The 27063-nt window shown below is 44.7% G+C and overlaps 1 protein-coding gene across 2 annotated transcripts in view; it reads left to right on the forward strand.

Annotated features, from left to right (window-relative positions):
- The first annotated feature begins 735 nt into the window (after positions 1-735).
- RELL1 (RELT like 1) overlaps positions 736-27063 on the forward strand; it is a 74945-nt gene continuing 48617 nt past the window's right edge. Inside the window, exon 1 of one of the 2 annotated variants that reach the window (XM_020900545.2) lies at positions 736-942. In XM_020900545.2, coding sequence (XP_020756204.2) covers positions 855-942 — 88 coding nt within the window. In that variant the 5' untranslated portion in view covers positions 736-854. Of the gene's footprint in view, positions 943-12175; positions 12997-27063 lie in introns of those variants that run through there. The other variant, XM_070452048.1, reaches the window with a different exon arrangement.

A 27063-nucleotide genomic window follows, 5' to 3' on the forward strand; every position in this document is an offset into this window, starting at 1 on the left:
GCAGTGATGATACAAGGAGATAATAAGTGACTAAGCACTTTAAGAGTTACTTCGTAGAAGTGTTTGCAAGGTGTAATGTGGGCACACGATTTAAAAACAAAGGCAATTTGTTTCTAGAGATACGTAGAGGTTTTTCTCCCCAATAGGAGCAGCTTAAATGGAAGTGGAGATAGGAAGAAATTTAAATGATTTGACTTTCTCATTTTCAAACATTGAAACTTGTCATCCCGTGCAGCGCCCCTCTCCAGACCAGTCACCGAGGGGAATGCCACCTGAATAGAGATGCCGGCAGAGAAAAGAGACCCTGCCCATTCCAGCGCTGTCCATGTACGCCCATCCAGAGCTTCCAGACCTGTTGTGTCTTTTTCTCTTCCCACGCCCGTCTAGTCCAGCCGTCCGGCAGGACAAGCCCCGGCGACCGTGCCCCGACCCCAGGCTACCGCGCTCACAGCGGCTGTCCCGCGGTTCTGGGAAAGGGAGCGCGCGAGCGCGGACGGGAGGGTGGGGCTGGCTCTGCGGGCGGGACCGTAGACTAAACCCGGCAGCGGGAGCTGCGGACCTGCTTGAAGAGGAAGCGGAGGCGAAGGGCAGAGGCGGGACCAGGCCGAGGTGGGCGGGTCCGGGGGCGGGGTCCCGGGATGCCCCTCCTGCTGGTACAGGCGGAGCCCGGAGCTCGGCTGGGAGAGGCGGGGCTGGGCTCAGGTGGGTGGGGCCTGAGGAGCGGGGCGGGGTGCGCAGCGCGGGGGCTGAACCCTGCTAAGACTAACGCTGTCGGCCCGCGGACCCCAGAGCTGCGCTCAAAGCTGCAGCCCGGGACGTGGCGCCCCGGCGGAGGAGGGCGAAGGGACTGCGCGATGGCTCCGCGGGGACTCCCGGGGTCCGCCGTGCTCGCCGCTGCTGTCTTCGTGGGAGGCGCCGTGAGTTCGCCGCTAGTCGCCTCGGGTGAGTGCCTTGTCGCGGCTGGGGCGCGCAGGAGAGCGCGAGGGATCCGGACTGCTGCGCCGCTGAGCCCCCAGCTTCCCTGGTCTTGGCACAGCTCCGGGATCGTGGCGCTGAGCATCTGGCTGTCCTGGGGTGGCCCGGGTCGGGCGCGGCGCGTGGCGATGGCTCCCGGCCCTTCCTTCCCGCCCGCTGGGCTCCCGCCTTCTCTCTTCTCGGCTGCTGCGAGAACCTGTTACCAGCCCCCCTGCCCCCGCCTCTGAGCTATCTGGCCTGTAGGGACCCGGGCGGGCTCTTGCCTTCCTGGGGAGCGCTTCCGCCTGGGGAGAGCAACCCGGAGCCCTGCGGACCCCTTTCCTGCCCTTGTCCTCAAAGGGCCCGCGAGCGGAAGATCGTGACACCGGCGACCCGGTGCGCTGTTGTCGCCGGCTTCCTCCCCCCTCTTTTTTTTTTTTGTTTTAATTTAAATCTTAAAGCCTTGAGGAGTTCCACTTTCTTTCCAAGTTTTATTTTAGCATCAGTTTTGGAAAAAGGGTAGGCGAGTTTGTAAACTTACCTTTCCTTCTTTGAGCTGATTCCTGTCACCACAAGAGGAACCTTCTGTGGTCAGAGCAGGAAGCCATCAGCAGAGATGATAAAATACTGTCTCCAGTGATGAACCTGGAACAGGAGTTTTTAATTGAAATCTAAGACGAGGTGTAACTTTCACGGAAGTCCTTCCTCTTTCACACTCTTGTTTTTATAACTATAGACGCTAGGGATTCCTTCCCTCTTAATTGCCACCTCACAGCCGTAGTTAAAATAATAAATGTATACCTTCTTGGCCAGCTGGGGTTACTACAGCCTGGAATCTTACGTCAGCAAACCCTTCTAACCTTGAGCAGCTCCTCTTCAGGTCCAAATAATAAGCAAGTAACTGGAAGCCTTCCAACCATGACTATCTCCTTCCTAAAAACACATATACTGCTCTTCTCTCCTGAGAAGAATCTGCTTGCTTGCAGCGGTTTAAAAAAACTGGCTTAGCTCCCTGGTCTTCACTCTTTCATAGAAACTGGAATATGTTAGGAAGGGACCAGAACGGTATGTCTCTTGAGTCTTTATTAGCAGATTTGTATTTCCTTCAGCCAACCACCCTGAGGAAATGGGCACTAGTGACATGTATTATTGGATGAGAGATTTGGGGTTTCACCCTGCATACCATTACTGAGACAGGTAGGGGCATGAAAGTGAAAATGTTAGTCGCTCAGTTGTGTCTGACTCTTTGGAACCTCATGGACTGTAGCCCGCCAAGCTCCTCTGTCCATGGAATTTTCCAGGCAAGAATACTGAAGTGGATAGCCATTACCTTCTCCAGGGAATCTTCCCAGACCCAGGGATCGAACCCAGGTCTCGTGCACTGCAGGTGGATTCTTTACCATCTGAGCCACCAGGGAAGCCCAGATAGAGGCATCATCAGGTTCAAATTGGACCTCAGGTTGTAAACGGTACTTGCAGGGCTAGAATCAGTTGCTCCAGAATTTGAAGAGCTTAACCTGGGAAGTTGTTAAAAATTCAGCACATGATGCATGTTATCAGTCATAGCGGGAGAAATCCTTCCATAGTGTGAGTATGTATTTTGATGGATCTTTGAGCAGCACCAGCTTTCCGAACTGGAATGTGATGATGAAAGCTCTTAATTACGCAGTATAACACTTTAGAAGAAGGAGGTTATCTAAAAGGAAACAGTACAGAGTACAGATGTGCCAGTGTGACTTGAGACCTGTTTCATGGAGAAAATATGCCCTGAGCAGCTAACATCTGGTGCCCACGGAATCTAAGACAGTGTTAACTTTTGTAGGCTTGGTTTAGGGAAGTAGGGAGAAAGTTGGGAGAAATGTTGAGTATCTGTTATGTGTCAAGCTTTGAGCTGGGCACTTTATATTCATTTTTATAGTTATTTCTCATGATTCTATGAAGTTCTTATTTCCAGTGCAGCATCTCAAGCCCAGAGAGGTTAAACAATTAGTCCAAGATCCCATAACTAGTGTATCATTCAGCATTCAGTTAGAGAAGCAGAACCACTAGGAGGTGTGTGTGTGTGTGTGTCTACATGTATCTTTATCTTTGATAACCCAGCCTGCTTGAGTCCAAAGTTCATTCTCTTTTCCCTGGACCTCACTGCTCCTCAGAGAGAAAATAGAACAGAAATCAACTTCGGTGTCTTGTTGGGGTTCTAGGATAGGGAGTTTAGGACGTCATAGTATTGTTCACTGTGGGGTTATCAGACTTTGGGAAGCAGAGAAAATAAGGATAGTTACGTGCACAGTGGGTAGTGGCAATGTCTCTTTGACTTCCTGCCTAGTAGAACCTCTTTAAGCTTCTGTCTTGGTAGCAGCATTTGAAACTGTATACCCCTGCACCAAAAGGGATGGTTTTCCACACTTGGCTTATTTATATCTTTAAGTTCTCTGGTTACTCAGGACTTAGTTTCTCTGCAGACAGTGGACATAGCCTTTGAGGAAGGAGTGGACTGAAAAGGACCAGGGACTGGTGAATGAGCAGTGCCCTCTCCCAGGACTCTATGGGCTTCCATCCAGCCTCCTGACTCCTCGTTTAGATGCTCACGATAAGCTTTATTAAATTCCGGGTTGTTCTTTGGCCAGGTAGCTGCTTGGCTGTGTATCTGTGTTCTTCGTAGTCAGTGTGCAGGATGTTTTGAGAAAGTAACCCTTTGGGGCTTGGGCTTCCGAGCCCAAATTGTATTGAAAGAGAAAATGAAAAACTCGAGGTGTGCCCGCCATTTCCCATCTTCTCCGCTTATTCCCCCAAAGTAAATTAAACAATCATTGCTATTTGGGCGTTTGAGTAGTTGAGTTTGAACAAGAGAGATCAAAGACCCAGGTGATGGAGGAAGAAGTTTTGTTGTTACTTTTTAAAGAATTGTTTTTCTCTGATGTTGAAGTTCAATTACATATTGGGACAGAAGAGAAGTTATTTAAAATTTGATAAAAAGTGATTGAAATTGTCATTGGTTAAAACTATTATGCTGAGTGGTTTCTGAGAATTGTAGGGTAGTTACTTCAGCAATTCTGAAGATTTGGTGGGCTGCTGAAAGCAGAGAGATTAGTGACTCTGGTGCGGCTAACAGGACTAAAATTGGAATTTGCAGTTAGTACCCCGGAGGCACTTTACTCTTTTCTGGAGGAAGGAATGCAGTATTTATTCTGTTTTGTGGCAGGTTCTGGTCTAAGTACCAAAATCATTTAATTCTTACAGCATCCTGTTAGCTGTATAATTTTATTCCTCCATGTATAGATGAGGAAATTGAATCCTGAGAAGTTGACTTGAACAAGTCACTTGAGTATGTATGTTGGATTTTGACCTTGAGTCACATCTGTTCAATTCTGAGGCCTTTTATTACCAGATCATTTTGTTTTGCCCTATAGTGAGGAATTTCTTTTTATTCTAAGATATTTAGAGAAACAGGTTTTTCTTTTACATATTGTTGTTGTTGTTTAGTCGCTAGGTTGTGTTCAACTCTTCTGTGACTCCATGACCTGTAACCTGTTAGGCTTCTCTGTCCATTGAATTTCCCAGGCAAAAATAATGAAGTGGGTTGCCATTCATTTCCTTCTCCAGGGGATGTTCCCAACCCAGGGATCGAACCTGATTCTCTTATGTCTCCTGCACTGGCAGGCAAATTCTTTACCACTCTACCACCTGTGAAGCCCCAAAGGTATTTATAAAGAGTCATTAATGTGTAAAGACTTGATAGAGTGGAAAGAGTCCCAACCTTTAGGTCATAACCCTGGACTTACAGTGTGCCTGCACTTTCTGGAATGTGATTCTCTCCGCCCCTGTTTTCTTGCCTGTAGAATGGGTATGTGCTAACCCTATCTTTGTCTGTCTTACTGGCTGCTGCTGCTGCTAAGTCACTTCAGTCATGTTACTGACTGCTAGTGAGGAGCAAATGAGCTATTGTCTCTGAAAGGTATTGGCAAATGGCAAAGTGGTATATAGCTTTTATCCTGTGTATCTCCCCCCCTGCACCCCGCCCCGTATTTCTTATCCACAGTGCCCCTTAGACTAGACTTACAGTGTCAGTCAAATTGTCTAATAAATGTAGACCACACATGTTTTCATTCTGGAGGTGGTGATGGTTTGCAATCATAGGTTCCTTGTAAATGTATGAAAGTCTGGAATGACACCTCAGATGCGAGTTTGCTGCTGCTGCCTGGGAGTTAAATAGCCAGCCAGACCTTTTTTTTCCTACTTCCCCTCAGCTGAAACACAGTGCTCTTGATATTTCTGGAGAATTCCCCAAAAGATTTAATTGGAGAAGAAGGGAGAGAATCACTTTTGATCTCGTTACCCCAAGGCACTTACGCTTGTCAGGCTGGTCTTCTATATGTATTTTCCACTTGGAGGAGATCTTAATGCAAGTATGCTTTTTTACCCTGTGTTTTTTACCTAATGTTATACTTAAAGGTTTCTCCATTACTCTATACACTCAAAAAGTGGCTGCATAATATTCCATTATATGATTCTCTATGTTTTACCTCACTGTGCTTCCATTTTAGATTTTAGTTTTTGCTAATTATTTTTAAGTGAATTTTAAAGCTCATTGTTTGGGTGAATACCTATGCATAAAGCTTTGTCTAGATATCAGTGACTTCCAGAGAAAGTGGGTTCCTGAAAAGGCACTGTTGGGGTCAAAGGTATTTATGTTTGAGGCCACTGGGGACACCAACCTTGGTGACTAAAGGGTGTCCCGTTTTACATTCTCACAGCATTGGTCAAAGGACTCACTTTTGACGTTGTTGGTATTTTCTCTGCAAAACATATTTGCTAACTTATAAGGCAAAAATTCCTGTAGGACTTCCCTGTAGCTCAAATGGTAAAGAATCTGTCTGCAGTGTGGGATACCAGGGTTCTTTCCCTGGGTGGGGAAGATCTCTGGAGAAGGGAATGGCAATCCACTCCAGTATTCTTGCCTGGAGGGGCCCTGGGGCTACAGTCCGTGGGGTCACAAAGAGTTGGACATGACTGACCAACTAATACACACGAGGCAAAAATTGGAACCTTGGTTGTTTAAATTGGCATGTCTTTGATTACGGGTAGGTTGACTATTTTTTTTCTAGTATTTGAACTGATTGCACATGTCTGTAATTCTTTATGGACCATTCAGAAATCTGAAAACAGAAAGATTTTTGAGGTTTTTTGCACACGCTCTTGATGGGTAATACCTAACCTGAACCAGTGTGGGATTCTACAGTGTCTATTTATCTCACTTAGTTTGAATATTGCTAAGTTTTGGCTGCAGTAATATTAGTGAATTTGATTTCTAAGTGTTACAAAATGTGTGCTAAATTCATGTGTTACCTTTTGAGGATTATAGCCTGAATTCCCAGGCACATCTGACCTCCAGGTTTTCATTTAAGGGATTATGGTCCTGCATTTCCTCTTCCACAACTCATCTATTTCCTGTTTGTGGGCAGTCAAATGTAAAATTGCTTAAAATAGTAAAATACCTTATGGAGAAAAGGAACTCCTCCGATGAGTGGCACTTTGTGAAAAGACGCACTGCTTGGGTACTTTAGCATGGTATCTAATAAAGTAAAGATAACTTGGGTAAAGCTGAGGATTCGAGTATTTTAGGTGGGTTTAGGAATGGGACATAATAGGATGCACATTATAATGGAAACTCTGCGTTCCTCTGCCAGGTACTGACACAGCTTTCTTTGTAAGGGAGGAAATAAACGGAATCCTCCCAAGGGTCTTTTTGAGGAGGGAGGGATGATAGAAGGTGCCAGATACCCCAGGCAAACTGAGTTCCTCTGCCCAGTCATCTCACCCTGAAGATCCTTGTGCCAAAGTTCTGGAACTCAGGGTTTTTCTACCCCACTATACAGTGCCCCAAGCTTCCTGACTTCTTGTCTTCTTCGTCTGAAACGGCTGCCAGCTCTTCCCGACTCCCTCCTCCATCCCATTTTGTGTGCACATCCCTGTGTATACCTGCATGCCAACCACGGAGAAAATGCCTGTTGGACAGAGGGTAAAAAACCTGTGACCCGCTGCCCTCATCTGTGCTGTAGAGAAAGTATGGCAGCGTTGCTTCATTGGGATTGTTATGACGATTAGATGAGATAAAAACGAGAGTGCATGGCTCGGTGTTTGACACGCGGCAGGTGCTGAAAAAGTATATTTCTGTGTCCTTAACCAAAGATTACCTGTCACAGCTCAGACGGGACAAAAGTTGCTACCTGCTCCAGAATTTTCTTTTCAGGTCCTCTGTTATTGCTCTGACTCATCTTGCTCAGAGCCCGGTTGCTGAGTCTGGGGTGTCCTGGGTGGGAGCTGAGGAGGCTAGGAGGGCAGAGCCAGTGCTCCAGGGGAGAAGGAGTAGGGATCAGTGAACTAGAGCTCTCTCGGGGTGCGGGGGATGTGCGGGGCTGAGCCATTAGCTAGCAAAATTAGGCACGGTAGGAGAGAAAGAAAAGCTGTTCATCTTTATAAGGGTAAACATGGCCGTTTCTTTTGGAAGAATTTTGAAAGATTCACCAACTGATTTTTGTCTAGCCAGAGGATCTTGTTTTTGACAGTTTTCCCCTAGGATTGGTGTGATTGTTCTAGTGACGTCCTTTTTGATGATCCCGAGTATAACTGCTCATTGTTCATCTTCTCATTGTTCAGTGGTGAATGTTATGTTGAAGTAGAATATAATTAGAAATATATATAACATAAACAGTAATATATGATGTATATGTATGAAAAGAAAGTGAAAGTGTTAGTCTCTCAGTTGTGTCAGACTCTTTGCAATTCCATGGACTGTACCTTGCCAGGTTCCTCTGTCCATGGGATTCTCCAGTCAAGAATACTGGAGTTCCCACTCCCAGTATTCTGGGAACTGGGTTCCCATTTCCTTCTTCAAGGGATCTTCTCAACCCAAGGATCGAACCCAGGTCTCCTGCATTGCAGGCAGATTCTTTATCATCTGAGCCACAAGGGAAATGTAATATAGGTATAATAAATATATTTAGTCTCTGTCCTCAGTTCTTGGCACAGAGTTCCTCAAACCCTTGACATTTCCTAAATGATTAGGATGTCTTTTTCCGTGAGGAGCCCCCTTTGAGTGGATACTAATCTGATGATGACTTAAGGTGGTGCCCCTGGATAGCCTCAGGGTGGCCTGGTCACCTGAAAGAGGGTGGGAATAGAGCTGAAACTTTCAACCTTGCCCAGCCGGCTCTGAGAAGGGGAAGAGGCGGGGGGAAGATCGCAGATTAAGCGCTTTTAAATTTTGAATAACAAGATGGTGAGCCTCTGGGTTGGTGAGAGCCTGAAATGCATGGTGAGTGGAAACCTCACTCTTTTCCCATCCTCTGCCATCTCTCCTGTCTGTCTGTTCCTTTTATAATAAACTGGTGATCTGCTAAGTCAAGTGTTGCCCTGAGCCACTCTAGCAACTTAAACCATACTCAGTGAGGGGGTTGTATAGGCAGTTGGTCAGAAGCACAGGTGACAACCTGGACTTGGGATTGGTATCTGCTGGGGGTAGGGTGGGGGTGCAACCTTGAGGGTGTGAACCTCTGGGGTAGGACGCTTTCTTCAGGTGTGTAGGGACTGAGTCAGTTGCTTGGTTGGTGTTCAGTCGCTTAGTTGAGTCTGACTGTTTGTGACCCCATGGACTGCAGCTCGCTGGGCTTCCCTGTCCTTCAGCATCTCCCAGAGCCTGCTCAGATTATGTCCACTGAATCGATGATGCCATCCTACTGTCTCATCCTGGGACAAATGAGCTACAGCCCTGCAGCGTTAGAGCTCTCAGTGTCCTTAAACCTTGTTTAGCAGATGAGGACGCTGAGTTGGCTTAGCCAGGTCTCAAGCAGATCCTTCAGTCTGTCTTGGACTCTTCTCGTTGAGTTAAAGCTGCCTCTCCACTGCGTGGACCACACTTTGCTGCTTCTGGCAAGTTCTCCTCTTGCCCCTGGCCCTCATGCTCCAGGGTCTGGGTTCTCAGCTCTCTGGCTTTGGGGTGGGTGAGCAGGCCCTGAGAAGCATGACTTTGGCCAGCTGACTTCTGAGAGTAATTGTGTTGTTTTAATCATGTCATATTAGTGTCAGAGAGGACTCCGTGGTCATCTTAATTAAACCCTCCCTTTGCAGATGGGGGACCTTCATCAGGAGTCTATGGGGGTCAGAATGGCCATAACCCATGGTGGAGCAGCAGAACATTAGTTCTGGTTAGGGAGTGTGTGTGTGTGTGTGTGTGTGTGTGTGTGTGTGTGTGTGTATGCTGGTCACCGTCCAAGGCTCAGATCCAAGCGTAGGACCTGGAACAGAGCAGAGCCTTAAAAACCTTTGAATGAATGGAGGAAGGAAGGAAGACCGAGCTGAAATCCAGGTGTTCTGACTCAGCCCGAGGCTTTTTCTTTATAATAAAGCGAAGACAGGCTTTTCAAAGTCACCCACAAATCTTAGCTGTAAGTTTCCTCTCTCTCCTCCCAAATTGCAAAGACAGTTTTGTCTGCCAGTTTTTATGGGCTGCGTGCGTGTATGCTAAATCACTTCAGTCGTGTCCTATTCTTTGCAGCCTTTATAAACTGTAGCCCACCGGGCTCCTCTGTCCGTGGGGATTCTCCAGGCAAGAGGATGGACTAGAGGTGGGTTGCCATGCCCTCCTCCTGGGCATCCTCCTGACCGAGGGATAAAACCAGCATCTCGTGTCTCCTGCATTGGCAGGCAGATTTCTTTACCACTGGAGCCACCTGTATTGGGTAAAAGCCTGGATTTCGGAGCAGAGCTGCACAAGTTCAGATCCCAGGTCTGCTGTCTGCTGGGGCTTCCCAGGTCACACTGGTGCCAATACAGGAGACTTAAAAGACACAGGTTCCACCCCTGCATGCATGCTGCCTGCTACCCCTGGCCCATCTAGCATCGTTTGATCTCAGCACTGTTTTATGGGCTATATTGCTCCAAAAGTCTAAGATGAAGACGTTGGTCATGGAGAAAAAAGAATGACAATACAAAAGTAAGCAAATATTGCCTTACCAGGTGAATATGGTGGTAGATTGATATATTTGAAAGTGTTAGTGAAAATTTTCAATGCAGAGATTTTCAAAATCCAAATCCACGCATGAAGTTTACTTTACCTAACTGGTCCTTTAAATGCATCTGTTAATTTCATATCATATTGTCAATTTTATACTTTATACCTTTCCTTTATACCTTTCACAGGTTCATTAAATATTTATGTATTTATTTGGCTGCACTGGGTCTCAGTCGTGGCATGCGGGATCTTTAGTTGCTTCAAGTGAACTCTTAGTCTTGGCGTGTGCGATCCAGTTCCCCAACCAGAGGTTGAACTCCAAGCCCCGCTGCACTGGGAGCATGGAGTCTCAGCCACTGGCCCACCAGGGAAATCCTGCAGGTTAATTCTTTAAATTACTTATTCATTCTGCAAATGCTAGCCAAGTGCCTTCCTGGTGTGTGAGGCACTAGGTTGAAGTGATGAGAATAAAGCAGACACAGTCTGTGCCTGTAAGGAGCCAGCACAGGTTATCAGGGAGGACGGTTAAACAAGCCATTGTGATCAAGTGTCATTACTGCCTCGATAAGGCAAGTGTGGCACAGGGCCAGCGTGCCTGACCTGGGGCTGGGGGTGGGCTGAGAGTGGAGTACTGGGTGAGCAAGTCCTAGAGGAAATGAAGTTTGAATCTTTGTGAAAGTGTTGGCATGAACCAGATGAAGAGGACGGGTGGTCATGGAAGGGCGAGGTGAGGGTGAGCAGAGTCATCGCATCGATCCCCAACTTGAGCCTGCATTAGAATGAACTATAGGACTGGTCAAAACACAGATAGCCACTCTCCCCCTCCCCCAGTGTCTGTAGGTCCCAGAAGGGACTGGAGAATTTGCGTGTCTGTCTCCTTCCTGGATGATGCTGCCTAAGTATCTTAACCTGGAAAACCTTCCCCCCTTCTTGGGGTAGTCATTCTGTTTTCCTCTTCTTCCTTCTGGCTGAAACTGTGGATAATACTGCCGGGAAAGCTTTCCTATATATACTCATCATGAATATCTCCTTCTGTGAATATATACCTTGAGTCTATGAATACATATTTTGAAGTGAAAGTGCAAGTCACTCAGTCGTGTCCAACTCTGTGACCCCATGGGCTATACAGTCCATGGAATTCTCCAGGCCAGAATACTGCAGTTGGTAGCCTTTCCCTTCTCCAGGGGATCTTCCCATCCCATGGATCAAACCCAGGTCTCTGGCATTGGAGGCTGATTCTTTACCAGATGAGCCACAAGGGAAGCCCAAATATATACCTTGAGTCCATTAATACACGTTTTGAAGGTAAAGCTCATTTCCCACGTTTGATTGCCAAGGCAGTATTCTATGTTATTTGACATAGAGTTATAGGCAGTTGTTTCCACTGTGTTCTGTCTTAAGTAGACAGCGGAGCATATAAGGCACACGAGTGTTTGATTGCTTGATCAGATTTATTTTTTGCAGCCGGTTCGAGGAGCAGGTTGCTGTATTCTCTGCTTTGTAGAGATGAGGAACAGACGTACAGAGGGATAGCCAAGACGAAGAGAAGGGAAATGTCTCATTCAAGTCCTGGATGAGGCGGGGGTGGTGGTTTAGTTGCTAAGTCGCGTCCAACTCTTGAGACTCCATGGATTGTAGTCTGCTAGGCTCCTCTGTACATGACGTGGATTGCCGTTTCCTTCTCCAGGGGCTCTTCCTAACCCAGGAATTGAACCTGGATCTCCTGCATTGCAGACAGATTCTTCACTGACTGAGCCGTGAGGGCTTCCCTAGATGAGGGGAAACCAGAGCTATATACATGTTCATTGATCCCAAATGTTTTTTTTTGTTATGTGAAATTGCATGTACTCCATGCTCAGCACTACTGGTGAAAGGAAGGTCTTATATGTGTTTATTATTATCACTTACTTTTTCATTGTAGGTCCATCTACTTAAAGAGAAAACTAAACTAAGGCAGTTTATTAATTGAATGTAGATTTTGTTCTTAGTGGAAAATGGGTGATTATCCAAGGAATTCTTCAGAAATTGTCTATTTACTTTTAGAGTAAATATTTCAAGGGACTAATTCAGTTTACATGTCATTTGATTTTGAAATGACTTTTATAAAATTCTGGCGTGAGGGAGATATTTTTAAAAATCAATTTCAGCTTCCTGAAAAGACACAGATTAGATAGTTATGCCGTTACCCTTCTCAAGTGGCCAGATAAGTTTAGTTGAGTGGTTGGAGATTTATAAAGAACCTGAGGATGGGAGGTGGGAGATGGCTGAAATAGATGAAGGGGATTAAGAGATACAAACTTCTAGTTATAAAATAAATAAGTCATGGGATATATTAGACATAATAGGGAATGTAGTTAATAATACGGTAATACCTTTAAATGGTGACAGATGGTGACCAGATTTATTGTGGTGATCTTCTTATAATGCATATACATGTCTAGTCACTGTGTTGTATACCTGAAGCTAATACAACACTGTACATCAATTATACCTCAATAAAAATAAGCAGAAAAAGAAAGAAAGGAAAAAGAACCTGTATATAAAATGTCACAGGGTAGGTAGGGTTAAAAACAAACAACAATTCTTTTCAGTATCAGTAACATGCCAAGCCTTCCTCCCCCATGCATAAACCAACATAATGTGGTTCTCAGAGATTCCTGTAACGGGTGGAAGCTGGAAGAATTCATTGGGCTTTCTGTCTCAGTATAACTCGGAAACACTAATTTCCAAATATTCCAACAGCTCTTCATAGCTGGAAGTCTCCAACACAATCATGTGAATTATTCACATTATAAGAAACGGCAGCCCGGAATTTCCTGGCATTGGTAAAGTGGCAGATGGCTGATGAACTGGCATTCCTTCATTTTTCTTTGCATGTTTGTATGACCTGAATGCTTCTGCAACTTCCTGAGTTCTTTCCAATCTGCTCCTCCTCTACTGAAGCAAAATACAGAACCACTGCCGATAGGGAAAAAAAAAAAGAGGCATGGGCTATTGCTTAAACCCAGAGCGAAGAAAGCTGGATTTTGAAGGTAAGTCTCATTTCCTATGCACGATTGCCAAGTCAGCGTCTTAATAGTCTTTGCAGGTAAAACATGTAGATATTCCATACAAACAACATGCGATTCATTTAAAACTGAGGACCTTCTTTGAAATACCGTTAGGTGCTGTGTAGGTACATGAAATGAACAACAAACGTGGTTTCTGTTCTCCACAAATTTGAGATGGAAATGGCAGAGGAGAAAAGCTCTGAATACAAATCGTTACAGAATAAAGGAGGATGTGTTTGGGATCATCAGAGACCCACGAATGAAGGGCCCCATGGGATCTCAGAGAATATTTTCCTTCTGATAGGAGGGGTGGAAAAGCCTTGAGAGCCTAAGACTTGGCATGTTAAGCAAACCTTAAAAGGGAGGGTGGGCATGGCAGCCCAGCAAAAGGCACAGTTTGGGCAGAGGTGTGGAGGTAGGTCAGGAGAAGTTAGTGCAGAAGGGAGAATGATGCTAGGCTGTGGGGCTCCTGAGACCAGGTGCTTATTGTATAGATGGTCAGGGGCTGACCATCTGGGGTGGGGTGGAGGGTAGGGGACCAGAGGGGGCCCTCAGGCATTGCAGTGTGATGGAAAAGCCCCAGATGCTGAGCTGAATAAGACCTGAGTACCAGACATGGACCTAGTAATTTCAGCAAGGCCATTGAGACTGCTGTTCTGTTTCCTCATCTGGAGAAAGAGGGTGAGGGTTGGGGGTGGGCAGGGAGATGGGGAGGGAGGAGAAAGGATGAATGTATGTGTTTTTAATACATCTCAAAGCAGTTTGGAGAGTCTAAAGAATATTATTAGTCCTTTGCAAGTAATATGAATATGACCTCTATAATGTATAGGTTTAATATAATGCATTTGATATATAGATGAAACAAGTCCTCAAAGTTTGCTGGGAAATTAGAATCATGAAGTAAGTGCAATGTATGTTCTTGGTGCCTTTGAACCAAGAATTGATGCCTTCGAACTATGGTACTGGAGAAGACTCCCTGAGAGTCCTTTGGACAGCAAGGGGATCAAATCAGTCAATCTTAAGGGAAATCAACCCTGAATACTTGTTGGAAGGACTGACGCTGGAGTTGAAACTCCTGTACTTAGGTCATCTGATGCGAACAGCTGACTTACTGGAAACGTCCCTGATGCTGGGAAAGATAGAGGGCAGAAGGAGCAGAGGGCATCAGAGAGTGAGATGGCTGGATGGCATCACCGATGCAATGGACATGAACTTGGGCAAACTTCGGGAGATGGTGAGGAACAGAGAAGCCTGGCATACTGCAGTCCATACAGTTGCAAAGGGTTGGACATGACTGGGCGACTTAACAACAATAATAGTCTTGGTGGTATGAAGACCAAAAAGTGTTCATTAATGGTAAAAGCCAGCTATTTGTGTGTATCTTAAGTTAGAGTGAATCCTCTAAAACTGTACAAATCATCTTGACTCCTGAATTCTTTATTGCTTAGCATTTGTTTTTAAAGGATTGTTGTGTGTTCCCAGTTTTTGCCCTATTGTTGGTCAAGTTCTCATTGTTTTCTTCTCTCTCCAGGGTCCAGGTCAGAAGGGCAGTGTTGGCTATCAGTGTTTCGGGCAGTGTCTTTAAATAAAACATGCAGATCAACTTTGGGTCAGTTTTTTAAATCCTGCTTGGCTAAGGGCTCTCTTTCTCCGTCGTTTCTGGCAAGTCCACTTTCTTAGTCCCTTGATTTCTTATAATGTGACTGAATAGATTTGGGGGAGGAAAGATAACCCACTTGAAAGTAGTTTAGTGTACATGGGGTGCCTATTTATTATGGAAATGGGGGTTCAGAGACAGTCGAGTTGGTGTGTCTTAAGTGTCTGGATGGGTGGGATAGGAAGGTGGGGGGTGTCTTCAAGGAGGGAAGGAGAATTCTTTTGCTTGAACCATACGATAAAATATTTGATCTTTTCCATGTTGTTCAGTGCTGCATCTTGATATGTAAATAAATTCTTGACCTGGAGTCATTGTGATATAATAAGGGTTATATATGTGGCTTTTATCCCATGTTCCTGAAACCCTTGGAATTTCCTGAGTGATCAGAGTGTCTTTCATTATTCACAATGAGCCCTATAGACCGTACCAGAGTTCACCCTAATGAATGACTCTTGGTGGGCCCCTAGATAGCTTCAGAATGAGGGCCAGTTGCCAGAGGAACCAACTTCAGGGTTACAGAGAGTTGGAACTTTTAGCTGCATTCCCTGAACTCAGGGAAGGGAGGTCTTGGCAACTGAGTTAATCACCAAAGGCCAGTGACTTCACAATGATCACGCCTATGTAATGAAATTTCTTGAAACTTTGATAAAAGCTCTGAAATAAGGAGGCTAAAGGAGCTTCTGGACTGGTGAATCGGTGGATGTGCTGGGAGGGTGGTGTGTCTGGAGAGAGCATGGAGGGTCTGCACCACCCTATCCTCCATCCCCACCCCCCGCACTGTACTTTGTGCTATGCATCTCTTCCTTTTGGCCACTTCTACATTGTGTCCTTTATAATAAAGTTGTAATCATAAGTATACCACATGCCTAAGTTCTCTGAGTCATCATAGCAAATTGTTGAACCTGATGGAGATCCCGGGAAGTCTTGAGTTTGTGGTGGGTTAGCCTGGTTACATTTGTTCAGTTCCTCAGTCATGTCCAACTCTCTACGACCCATGGACCACAGCATTCCAGGCTTCCCTGTCTTTCATTATCTCCCGGAGCTTGCTCAAACTCATGTTAAATGAGTCAGTGATGCCGTCCAACCGTCTTATCCTCTGTCATCCCCTTCTCCTCCTGCCTTCAATCTTTCCCATCATCAGGGTCTTTTCCAATGAGTCGGCTGTTCGAATCACATGGCAAAAGTATTGGAGCTTCAGCTTCAACATCAGTCCTTGAAATGAATATTCAGGGTTGGTTTCCTTTAGGATTTACTGGTTTGATATCCTTGCAGTCCAAGGGACTCTCAAGAGTCTTCTTTAACCCCACAGTTCAAAAGCATCAATTCTTCAGTACTCAGCCATCTTCCAGCCCTCATATCCATACATGACTACTGGAAAAACTGTAACTTTGACTATGTGCACATTTGTCAGCAAAGTAGTGTCTCTGCTTTTTAATATGCTGTCTAGGTTTTTCATAGCTTTTCTTCCAAGGAGCAAGCATCTTTTAATTTCATGGCTGCAGTCACCATCTGTAGTGATTTTGGAGCCCAAGAAAATAAAGTCTGTCATGGTTTCCATTGTTTCCCCATCTATTTGCCATGAAGAGATGGGACCAGATGCCATGATCGTAGTTTTTTGAATGTTGAACTTTAAGTCAGCTTTTGCACTCTCCCTTTCACCTTTATCAAGAGGCTTTTTAGTTCCTCTTCACTTTCTGCCATAAGGGTCGTGTCATCTGCATACCTGAGGTTATTGATGTTTCTCCTGGCAATCTTGATTCCAGGTTGTTCTTCATTCAGTCTGGCATTTCTCATGATTTACTCTGCATATAAGTTAAGTAAGCAGAGTGACAATATACAGCCTTAACCTAATCCTTTCCCAGTTTGGAACCAGTCCATTGTTCCATATCTGCTTCTCTTTTTTTCTTGACCGCATACAGATTTCTCTGTATACAGATTTCATACACATTTCTCTGTATACAGAAATACAGATTTCTCGAGGCAGGTAAGGTGGTCTGGTATTTTCATCTCTTTAAGAATTTTCCAGTTTGTTGTGATCCACACAGTCAAAGGCATAGTCAATGAAGCAGAAGTAGATGTTTTCCTGGAACTCTCTTGCTTTTTCTATGATCCAGCGGATGTTGGCAATTTGATCTCTGGCTCCTCTGCCTTTTCTAAATCCAGCTTGAACATCTGGAAGTTCTTGGTTCAAGTACTGTTGAAGCCTAGCTTGGAAAATTTTGAGCATTACTTTGCTTGTATGTGAAATGAGTGCAATTGTGCAATATTTTGAACATTCTTTGGCATTACTTTTCTTTAGGATTGGTTTGAAAATTGACCTTTTCTTGTCTTCTGGCCACTGCTGAGTTTTCCAGATTTGCTGGCATACTGACTGCAGCACTTTAAAAGCATCATCTTTTAGGATTTGGAATAGTTCATCTGGAATAGTTCCGCTAGCTTTGTTTGTAGTATGGTTCCTAAGGCCCACTTGACTTTGCACTTCAAGATGTCTGGCTCTAGGCAAGGGATCACACCATTGTGGTTATCTGGGTCATTGAGATCTTTTTTTGTCTAGTTCTTCTGTGTATACTTGCCACCTCTTCTTAATATCTTCTGCTTCTATTAGGTTCATACTGGTTCTGTCATTTATTGTGCCCATCTCTCCAGGAAATGTTCCCTTGGTATCTCTACTTTTCTTGACCAGATCGTCTAGTCTTTCCCATTCTATTATTTTCCTCTATTTCTTTGCATTGTTCACTTAAGAAAGCTTTCTTATCTCTCCTTGCTATTCTTTGGAACTCTGCATTTAGATGGGTATATCTTTCCTTTGCCTTTCACTTCTCTTCTTTTCTTAGCTATCTGTAAGTCTTCTTCAGACACCCATTTTTGCCTTTTTGCATTTCTTTTCCTTGGGGATGGTTTTGATCACCACCTCTTGTGCAGTGTTACAAACCTTGTTCATAGTTTTTCAGGCACTCTGTCTATCAGAGCTTTTCCCTTGAATCTATTTGTCCCTTCCACTCTGTAATCATAAGGGATTTGATTTAGGTCATACCTGAATGGCCTCCTGGCTTTCTCTACTTTTCTCAATTTAAGTCTGAATTTGGCAGTAAGGAGCTCATGATCTGAACCAGTCAGCTCCTGGTCTTGTTTTTGCTGACTGTATAGAGCTTCTCCATCTTCAGCTGCAAAGAATATAATCAGTCTGAGTTTGGTGTTGACCATTTGGTGATGTTCATGTGTAGTCTTCTCTTGTGTTGTTGGGAAAGTGTGTTTGCTATGACCAATGCATTCTCTTGGTAAAGCTCTGTTAGCCTTTGTGCTGCTTCATTTTGAGGAAGGAAATGGCAGCCCGCTGCAGTGTCCTTGCCTGGAGAACCCCAGGGACGGGGGAGCCTGTGGGCTGCCGTCTGTGGGGTCCACAGAGTCGGACACGGCTGACGCGACTCAGCAGCAGCTGCTTCATTTTCTGCTCCACGGCCAAACTTGCTTTTTATTTCATGCATCTCTTGATTTCCTACTTTTGTATTCCAGTCCCCTGTGATGCAAAGGACATCTTTTTTGGTGTTAGTTCTAGAAGGTCTTGTGGGTCTTCATAGAACCATTTAACTTCAGATTCTTTGGCATTACTGGTTGGGGCATAGACTTGGATTACTGTGATATTGAATGGTTTGCCCTGGAAATGAACAGAGATCATTCTGTTGTTTTGGAGATTGTGCCCAAGTACTGCATTTCGGTTAAATTGGTAGATGCTGTTTGCAGTTGGTGTCTGAAATGGACGTGGTCCTTGTGGGACTGAGCCCTTAAACCTGTGGGGTTTGCACCAACTCCAGGGAGCTGGTGTCAGAATTGAAGTGAATTGCAGGACACCCAGTTGGTGATGGAGAATTGGCTGTTGGAAAATGAAACAGTCATCCTTCCCACTGGGAAACATCAGTTCATAATATTAAAACGTTGTGGCCGTAATAATCTCTTTGAAATTATGGTTGTTTACTACTTAAAGACTGAAAAGGCTTTAAAAAAAAAGTATAGTGGGGCCTCCCTGCTGGCTCAGTGGTAAAGAGTGCCCCTGCCGACGCAGGAGACACAGGCTCAATCTCTGATCCAGAAAGACCCCCCCCCATGCTGCGGAGCAGCTAATCCCGTGGGCCGTGACTGCTGAGCCTGTGCTCTGGAGCCTGGGAGCTGCGGTTGCTGGGCCTTCGTGCCCCAGCTCCTGAAGGCTGTGTGCTCTAGAACCCGTGCCCCACAACGAGAAAAGCTACCACCGTGGGGAGCCAGGGCACTGCCAGGAGGGGTCGTCCCCATTCGTCACAACCAGAGAAAAGTCGCCACAGCAAGGAAGAGCCAGCCCAGCCGAAAATAGGGGAAAAGAAACACTGATTAAAAAGAAGTATAGTGGGAAAGAAAAAAAAGGATCAGGCCCATGCCATATTATTTATATATTTACATTGTATTTTATCGTGTAATAAAAGTAGAAGTTACACCTCTCTGTGGTTTCTATTGAACCTTCTCTCTTAAGGTGTAGACCAAAGATTGCATAGCATTTTCTCTGCCTTCAGTCAGTGGGATATCCAGTATGTAAATATTATGGACTGTAGTTATAGGTAGTCTCCTTACTAAGGAATTTTCAGTATTTTGGTTTACCTCTACGCATTAACTTACTATTAGGATAAGCCATATGAAATTACCAGTCTTCCACTGTTTTTGACCTACAGTGACAGCAGTTTCATAGGGTTCAACTTAGTAGGAATGAAGATTCTTTGCTGACTTTCTACTTGCAGTGGGAAAATAAAACCAACAACTGTAGTGACTGCCATCAGGACAGTTTAGAAAATGTTAAAAATCAAAAAAGAAAAAAAACAACTCTCAAATTCCACCAACAAAAGATGCAAAATACTAAAAAGAAAATAAAAATAACCTATAATCTCACTACTCAGTGATAACTAAGGTAAATATTTTGGTATTTTCTTTTCTTTCAATAAAAACTGAGATCATATTAGCTCAAAATATGACTTTATGTTTATTCCTTCACTTAATATTTTTCATTAACAATTGCAATCATTTTGGGCAAAGGGATATGGCAAATCTGATCCCTTCAGGCGAATAGTTTCTATTGTTTTAAAAGTCAAAGGGAAGTTTAGCAATTTCAATAAGTAATCAGCAGTTTCAACAGTGTTGAATGCAGATCAGACAGCTTTTTTGATTTGATTCTTATAAATCATAGCAGGAATTTTTTTTTAAATTAGTACTTAATACCAAAAAATAGATAAATTGACCTGGAGAGAATATAACTTAAATGTACCTTCTCTTCCCAATAGGTGATTCACCATTCTCTCACTCTCGGTTTATTACTGAATTAGATGAGTAATAATTACCCATAGATTTTTCTACTCAAGACTCTAACTCACCATAGAGATGAGCAATGGATAATCCCATTTTGTGGAACTTTACTGAATATTAAAACTCTTAACTCTCACAAGCAATAGAGCAGACTTTGGGGCTCTGGAGACAGGCTGCCTGGATTAAAAACTCACCTCTGCTGCTTGCTATCTGTGTGATTTGGTGTAAGTTATTTGACCTTTCTGCGCTGTAGTTTTCATATCTGGAAGATGGAGTTGAAAATGATAGTGCCTACCTCATAGGATTATTGTAAGCGTTAAGCAAGTTCATACCTGTGAAGTGCTTGGTCTAGTAATTATGCAGAGCACGGATACTATACATCAGTGTATGACTATTATTTATAGTATTTTTCTATGTGTCTAACCTTTGCTGCTGGTTTTCAGAGTTCTTATTTGAGTTCAGGCTATTGACGTTCATTTCTTCCCCTTCAAAATCAGATTCTCTCTATCTGCTGCTGCTGCTGCTAAGTCGCTTCAGTCGTGTCCGACTCTGTGCGACCCCATAGACTGCAGCCCACCAGGCTCCCCTGTCCCTGGATTCTCCAGGCAAGAATACTGGAGTGGGTTGTCATGTCCTTCTCCAATGCATGAAAGTGAAAAGTGAAAGTGAAGTCTCTCAGTCGTGTCCGACTCCTAGCGACCCCATGGACTGCAGCCCACCAGGTTCCTCCGTCCATGGGATTTTCCAGGCAAGAGTACTGGAGTGGGGTGCCATTGCCTTCTCCGCTTTCTGTATCTATGGTTTTCCTAATTACATCTGTTTAATCTTGCCTCTGTTTGCCTTTTCTGAAGCGGTCTAGGATAGAAAATATCCTAGTTTCTTTTCCCTTTGTGCTGACAGCCCCAGGGGAGCCTTTGCGTCAAAGGACTTGTGACTTCCCTGCAGGGACTGGACCGTGACCTTCCACATGTACCACCTCTGCTCACCAGTTCCCATATTCCCAGAAGGCTGGCCGCATGCCTGCCTAGCAAGAACACTGCCTGGCCTAACCTGTGACTAATTGGAAAAACCCTGTGTTTAGGACTTCTGTAGTTTTCTGTTTAATCGTTACCGGCTTCCTGTTCCTGGAAGGAAGAGAAATTGGACTGATGTCAGTGTTGTGGGAGCTGAAGGTGGGCCCCGAGAGTGCCTCCTAGGGCAGCTGCTTCCTCGCTTTCAGGGCTTAAGGTTCCCCACACTTCTCACTGCCCTCCAGTCGGGCTCACATTCTTTAGTTTCAGTCTCCTGTATCTTGGCTTTGTGTCTCCACCTGAGCCGGGAGCTTTGTGAGGATAGCAGCGTTTACGCTTGTTACCACCAGTAACAAACATCGCTGCGATGCTAGATAATGCTTTGTTGTTGTTCAGTATGACAGTCGTGTCCGACTCTTTGCGACCCCATGGGCTGCAGCGTGCCAGGCTTCCCTGTCTTTCACTGTCTCTTGGACTTTGTTCAAACCCATGTCCATTGAGTCGGTGATGCCATCCAACCGTCTCATCCTCTGCCATCCCCTTCTCCTCCTGCCCTCAGTCTTTCCCAGCATCAGGGTCTTTTCCAAAGAGTCGGCTCTTCACATCTGGTTGCCAAAGTATTGGAGCGTCAGCTTCAGCACCAGTCCTTCCAGTCAATGTTCAGGGTTGATGTCCTTGAACTGGTTTGATAACGTTTACTGAGCACTTACTCTGTGCAAAGACCTCTGCTAAACCCGAGTTCATTTCATTTCCTGCTCAGAAACCATTCTGTTATTATCTGCATTTTATAGGTGAGGAAACTGAGGTACCGGGAAGTTAATGGACTTGCCTGGGGTCTCACAGCCAGGAAGCAAGTTGAATGAACACAGTGCAGCCAAGAAAAAACTTGCTTTTACTTTGCCTCCATTCTTTCTAGGGAGCAGCTTTGTTTGAGAGCTCATGCCTTGCTTGCAGCAGACTTTGGTTCAAATCCTGGCCGTTCCCCAGATGAGTGACTTTGACTTCAGTACGTTGTTCTTTAATGCCTACATTTCTGAGATGGGTTTCATTGTAACACCTAAGAGTCCTGAAGGTTTAAAAAAAAAATGCAAGTAAAGATGCCAGGCTCATATATAAGCACTCGGCGAAGGTTTGCTGCCGTCAGCGGTTGGCAATAGAGTGGGGGAGTATCCCAGAGGCCTTGGAAGCGGGATAGTGAACCCCCAACACAGCCCCTGCGAATCTGCCAGTATCTCTCTGTAGGGCTGGGCGCCGGGCAGTCTTCCCCCCTGAAGCCCTTGCTTACTAGCACCAGCCAGCTCGGCAACACCCTTTATTTTCCCACGTGGTTAGTAAGTGTTTTCTTCTGTGCAGTGGAAATTACTTGGCTGGACTCCCACCCTGTTTGGGGCTGATTGTATCCAGAAATCCAGGGACCTAGTTCCCGGAAGCCTGGTCCTCCGTGGCAGCGCCGTCTCGGTGGAATCACTGGTTCCTAAGGAGACCCCTCCCTCCCCGGGTCCCTCTCTTGCCGTGTCTGCCAGACACAGGCCATCCTGGCCCCTCCTCTTCCCATTTGGTGGTTTTGTCCTGGCACTTGCCAGTTAGCTTCCTCCCATATTTGGAATAATTCCTGACCTAGTCCCTGCCTGGCATCTGGTGAGGAGTGTGCAGGAACAGATCTGTTGGGGCCCATGCCCCTGCGGAAAGAGGGCAGTGCCTTTGGTGAGGGCATGTCGGCTCTGCTCCTTGACAGGTCACGGCAGTGTGGAGCGTGATCGAGTTTGGTGAAAATGCAGCGGAGGCCAGTTCCCCCACTGGGTTTGGGTACCTACTGCCCTTTGTGGGCCTTCCTTCGAATGTCTGCTAGTGGGAAACTTCTGTTGATTTGGAAGAATACAGGAGTTTGCTGGTGTATGTACACCTTTTGGAAAGGGCTTACCTAATAAATGGCTAAAGCTGCAGGGTGGGTCATCCAAACTCTGACAAGAACCTATTTGTATATGTTTTTAAAAGCTGTCAGTATTTGGCAAATGAAGACACAAGTACATTGGCCATTCTGTTCCATCAAATAGCATCTTAGCAAAACTGCTGGTCCAGTTACAGTGAAAGTGGATGCTTGCTCTGTAATTGAGGAATCCCTCGGGGAGGATGGAATCTGCTTTCACGATTCACAGGTTCCATGTGGCAAATGTTTAAGGTGCTGCCAGCTGGGCTGGGAAGATCCCCTGGGGTAGGGCATGGCAGTCCACTCCAGTATTCTCGCCTGGAGAATCCCATGGACAGAGGCGCCTGGTGGGCTGCTGTCCATGGGGTTGCAAAGAGTCGGACACAACTGGTGACTAAGCATAGCACAGCAAAACTGTGTTCCAGGGATTGTGATGGGGTTAGGTGTACAACAAAGGACCTTCTCCCTACTACTTGGGGAAATAGGCATGTTTGACTTAAATTGGGCTTTTCTTGCGAATTCTGTCACCTCTGTTGGGTTTCTTAACATTGGCTACTGTATGCCCAACCATGTGTTTGTAGTAAAGTGGGTGGGGAGGCTGTTAGAGGCTCTAAGTGTTGGTTTTTCTACTTGGCTTATTTCTCTGCCTCTCCCCTTTGATGTCATGTTACATCACTGATTTATTTGCAAAGTGAGAATCTCATCCACCCTTTTGTTTACCTCCTTGGGATTAGAGGTTTCAGATAAAACAATGAAAGGGTCCCATGTCATCTGCGTGGAAACTTTTATATCCTATACAGTGTCTCAAGCTAGTAATGTGTATGATTGAAGATTCTTTGTCCTTTTCTATTTTTCCTTCCCTTCTTTCTTTCTTCCTAATTTTTAGATGCCTTGTAATGAACATTGTTAGCACAAATTATGTTTGTAATGGCTATAGAATTGCTTCTAAGTAAAATAGTTCATGAGTAATAATGTGAAAATGTACACTGTGAACAAGATGCTTTTCAATAGAGAGGGCCAAGGCTTCCTTTTATTTTCATAATAGAATAGTTAAGGAGGAATCAGAGTTCTACTGTAGAGCGATCTTTTGCTTTTTTGTAGTTAAAATTAATATTGGGACATTTTAAGCTGCTGAGAATTTTTTAAAAAACAAATTCAATACAAATGTCATACTTCTTTTGCTGACTTTAATCCTTTTCCATGAAGACGATTTTTTACACTTAAGATACATGCAGATTTCGGTGTTTATCATATATAATAGGGTCAATTGGAGAAAAGCAGCTTTAGGGCATTTGAGTGCATGAATGTGGATGTGGGTCTCAGCCCAGTTCTCTGGTCAATGGTGATGGTTTAACCCACCTGTTACTGTGAGGCATGTGCCACTAACTAGGTAAAGCTGAAAACCAATCTCCATTCTTCCAGACACTATTAAACAATGTGGCTAAAAGTGTGGGGCCTTGGGATCACATGGCCTGGCTCAAATCCTGTCCCACCACACATTAGGACTTGTTATTGAACCCCATGTATACTGAACCCCTATGGACCTCATCTGCACATGGGGGCAATGAGATAACCTACCTTACGGATGTTGTGGAAATGAACTGGAATTGTGTATGAAGCATCTGTGGATAGAACACTTCCTGGAGACTGCAGACACTAGGTAAATGCTGCTCTGCGGTTACCTTCTTATAGCAACTCATTCTTTATAACACACCACCTTTAGAAAAGAATCTGAAGTGAATATTAAATTTCTGAAGTCCCATTGTTGTGCAGTCGTATCAAGAATGTCTTTAAATAAATTACACTTCTTTCTTGAGTGGATATAATTTACAATTAAAAAAATAATTCTGTCTATCTATCTTTGGATGTGCTGGGTCCTCACTGCTGCGTGGGCTTTTCTCTGGCTGCAATGAGCAGACGCCACTCTTGCTTGCGGTGCACAGGCTTCTCATTGGGCGGCTTCCCTTGTTGTGGAGCACGGACTCTAGGGTGTTCAGGCTTCAGTAGTTGAGGCTCTTGGGCTCTAGAGCGCCGGCTCAGTAGTTGGGGCGCACAGCCTTAGTTGCCCCATGGCATATAGGATCTTCCCAGATCAGGGATCAAACCTGTGTCCCCTGCATTGGCAGCTGGATTCTTTACCACTTTACCAGGGAAGCCCCATAGTTTACGATTTGAAAGGCACAGAAATGTCTGCAAAGTCTCACTCCACTCCTGTCCTCCAGCCACCCAGCCCATTTTCAAGAAACTGACTGCTACAGTAACTAAAGACTTAAAAAAAAAAAATCCCCAAATGGACAAGCATGAAAATAGCAAAAGAAAGAGGAGAGAAAAGGGTAAGAGAATAGGAAAAGAGGAGGGGAGATTCAGTTGGGGTCCAAACTGCTGAGCTCTCCCAGGGCCCACTGCACCTTGGGCATTACCCTTGCTTACACTCTTCTCTGAACATTCACAAAACTGAGATTATGGCATCCAATCCCATCACTTCATGGCAAAGAGATGGGAAAACCATGGAAACAGTGACAGACTTTATTTTATTGAGCTGTAAAATCACTGCAGATGGTGACTGCAGCCATAAAATTAAAAGACACTTGCTCCTTGGAAGAAAAGCTAAGACAATCCTAGACAGTGTATTAAAAAGCAGAGACATTACTTTGCCAACAAAGGTCCATATAGTCAGAGCTATGGTTTTTCCAGTAGTCATTATGGATATGAGGGTTGGACCATAATGAAGGCTGAATGCTGAAGAATTGATGCTTTTTGAACTGTGGTGTTGGAGAAGACCCTTGAGAGTCCCTTGGACTGCAAGGAGATCCAACCAGTCTATCCTGAAGGGTCAGTTCAGTTCAGTCACTCAGTCATGTCTGACTCTTTGTGACCCCATGGACTTCAGCACTCCAGGCCTCCCTGTCCATCACCAACTCCTGGAGTTTACTCAAACTCATATCCATTGAGTCAGTGATGCCATCCAACCATCTCATCCTCTGTCGTCCCATTTTCCTCCCGCCTTCAGTCTTTCCCAGCATCAGGGTCTTTTCAGATGCGTTACTCTTCACATCAGGTGGCCACAGTATTGGAATTTAAGCTTCAACATTAGTCCTTCCAATGAGTATTCAGGACTGATCTCCTTTAGGATGGACTGGTTGGATCTCCTTACAGTCCAAGGGGCTCTCAAAAGTCTTCTCCAACACCACAGTTCAAAAGCATCAATTCTTCTGTGCTCAGCTTTCTTTATAGTCCAACTGTCACATCCATACATGACTACTGGAAAAACCATAGCTCTGACTAGGTGGACCTTTGTTGGCAAATTGATGTCTCTGTTTTTAATATGCTGTCTAGGTTGGTCATAGCTTTACTTCCAAGGAGCAAGTGTCTTTTAATTTCATGGCTGCAGTGACCATCTGCAGTGATTTTGGAGCCCAAAAAAGTAAAGTCTGACACTGTTTCCCCGTCTATTTGCCATGAAGTGATGGGACCAGACGCCATGATCTTAGTTTTCTGAATGTTGAACTTTAAGCCAACTTTTTCATTCTCCTCTTTCACTTTCATCAAGAGGCTTTTTAGTTCCTCTTCACTTTCTGCCATAAGGGTGGTGTCATCTGCATATCTGAGGTTATTGATATTTCTCCTGGCAATCTTGATTCCAGCTTGTGATTCCAGCATTTCTCATGATGTACTCTGCATGTAAGTTAAATAAGCAAGTTGACTATATACACCTTGACATACTTCTTTACCTATTTGGAACCAGTCTGTTGTTCCACGTCCAGTTCTAGCTGTTGCGTCCTGAACTGCATACAGGTTTCTCAAGAGGCAGGTCAGGTGGTCTGGTATTCCCATCTCTTTCAGAATTTTCCACAGTTTGTGGTGATCCACACAGTCAAAGGCTTTGGCATAATCAATAAAGCAGACGTAGATGTTTTTCTGGAACTTTCTTGCTTTTTTGATGATCCAGCGGATGTTGGCAATTTGATTTCTGGTTCCTCTGCCTTTTCTAAAACCAGCTTGAACATCTGGAAGTTCATGGTTCACATATTGCTGAAGCCTGGCTTGGAGAATTTTGAGCATTACTTTCCTAGTATGTGAGATGAGTGCAATTGTGCGGTAGTTTGAGCATTCTTTGGGATTGCCTTTCTTAG

This window comes from Odocoileus virginianus, chromosome 21 (genome assembly GCF_023699985.2).
Source record: "Odocoileus virginianus isolate 20LAN1187 ecotype Illinois chromosome 21, Ovbor_1.2, whole genome shotgun sequence".
NCBI classification, from domain to species: domain Eukaryota; kingdom Metazoa; phylum Chordata; class Mammalia; order Artiodactyla; family Cervidae; genus Odocoileus; species Odocoileus virginianus.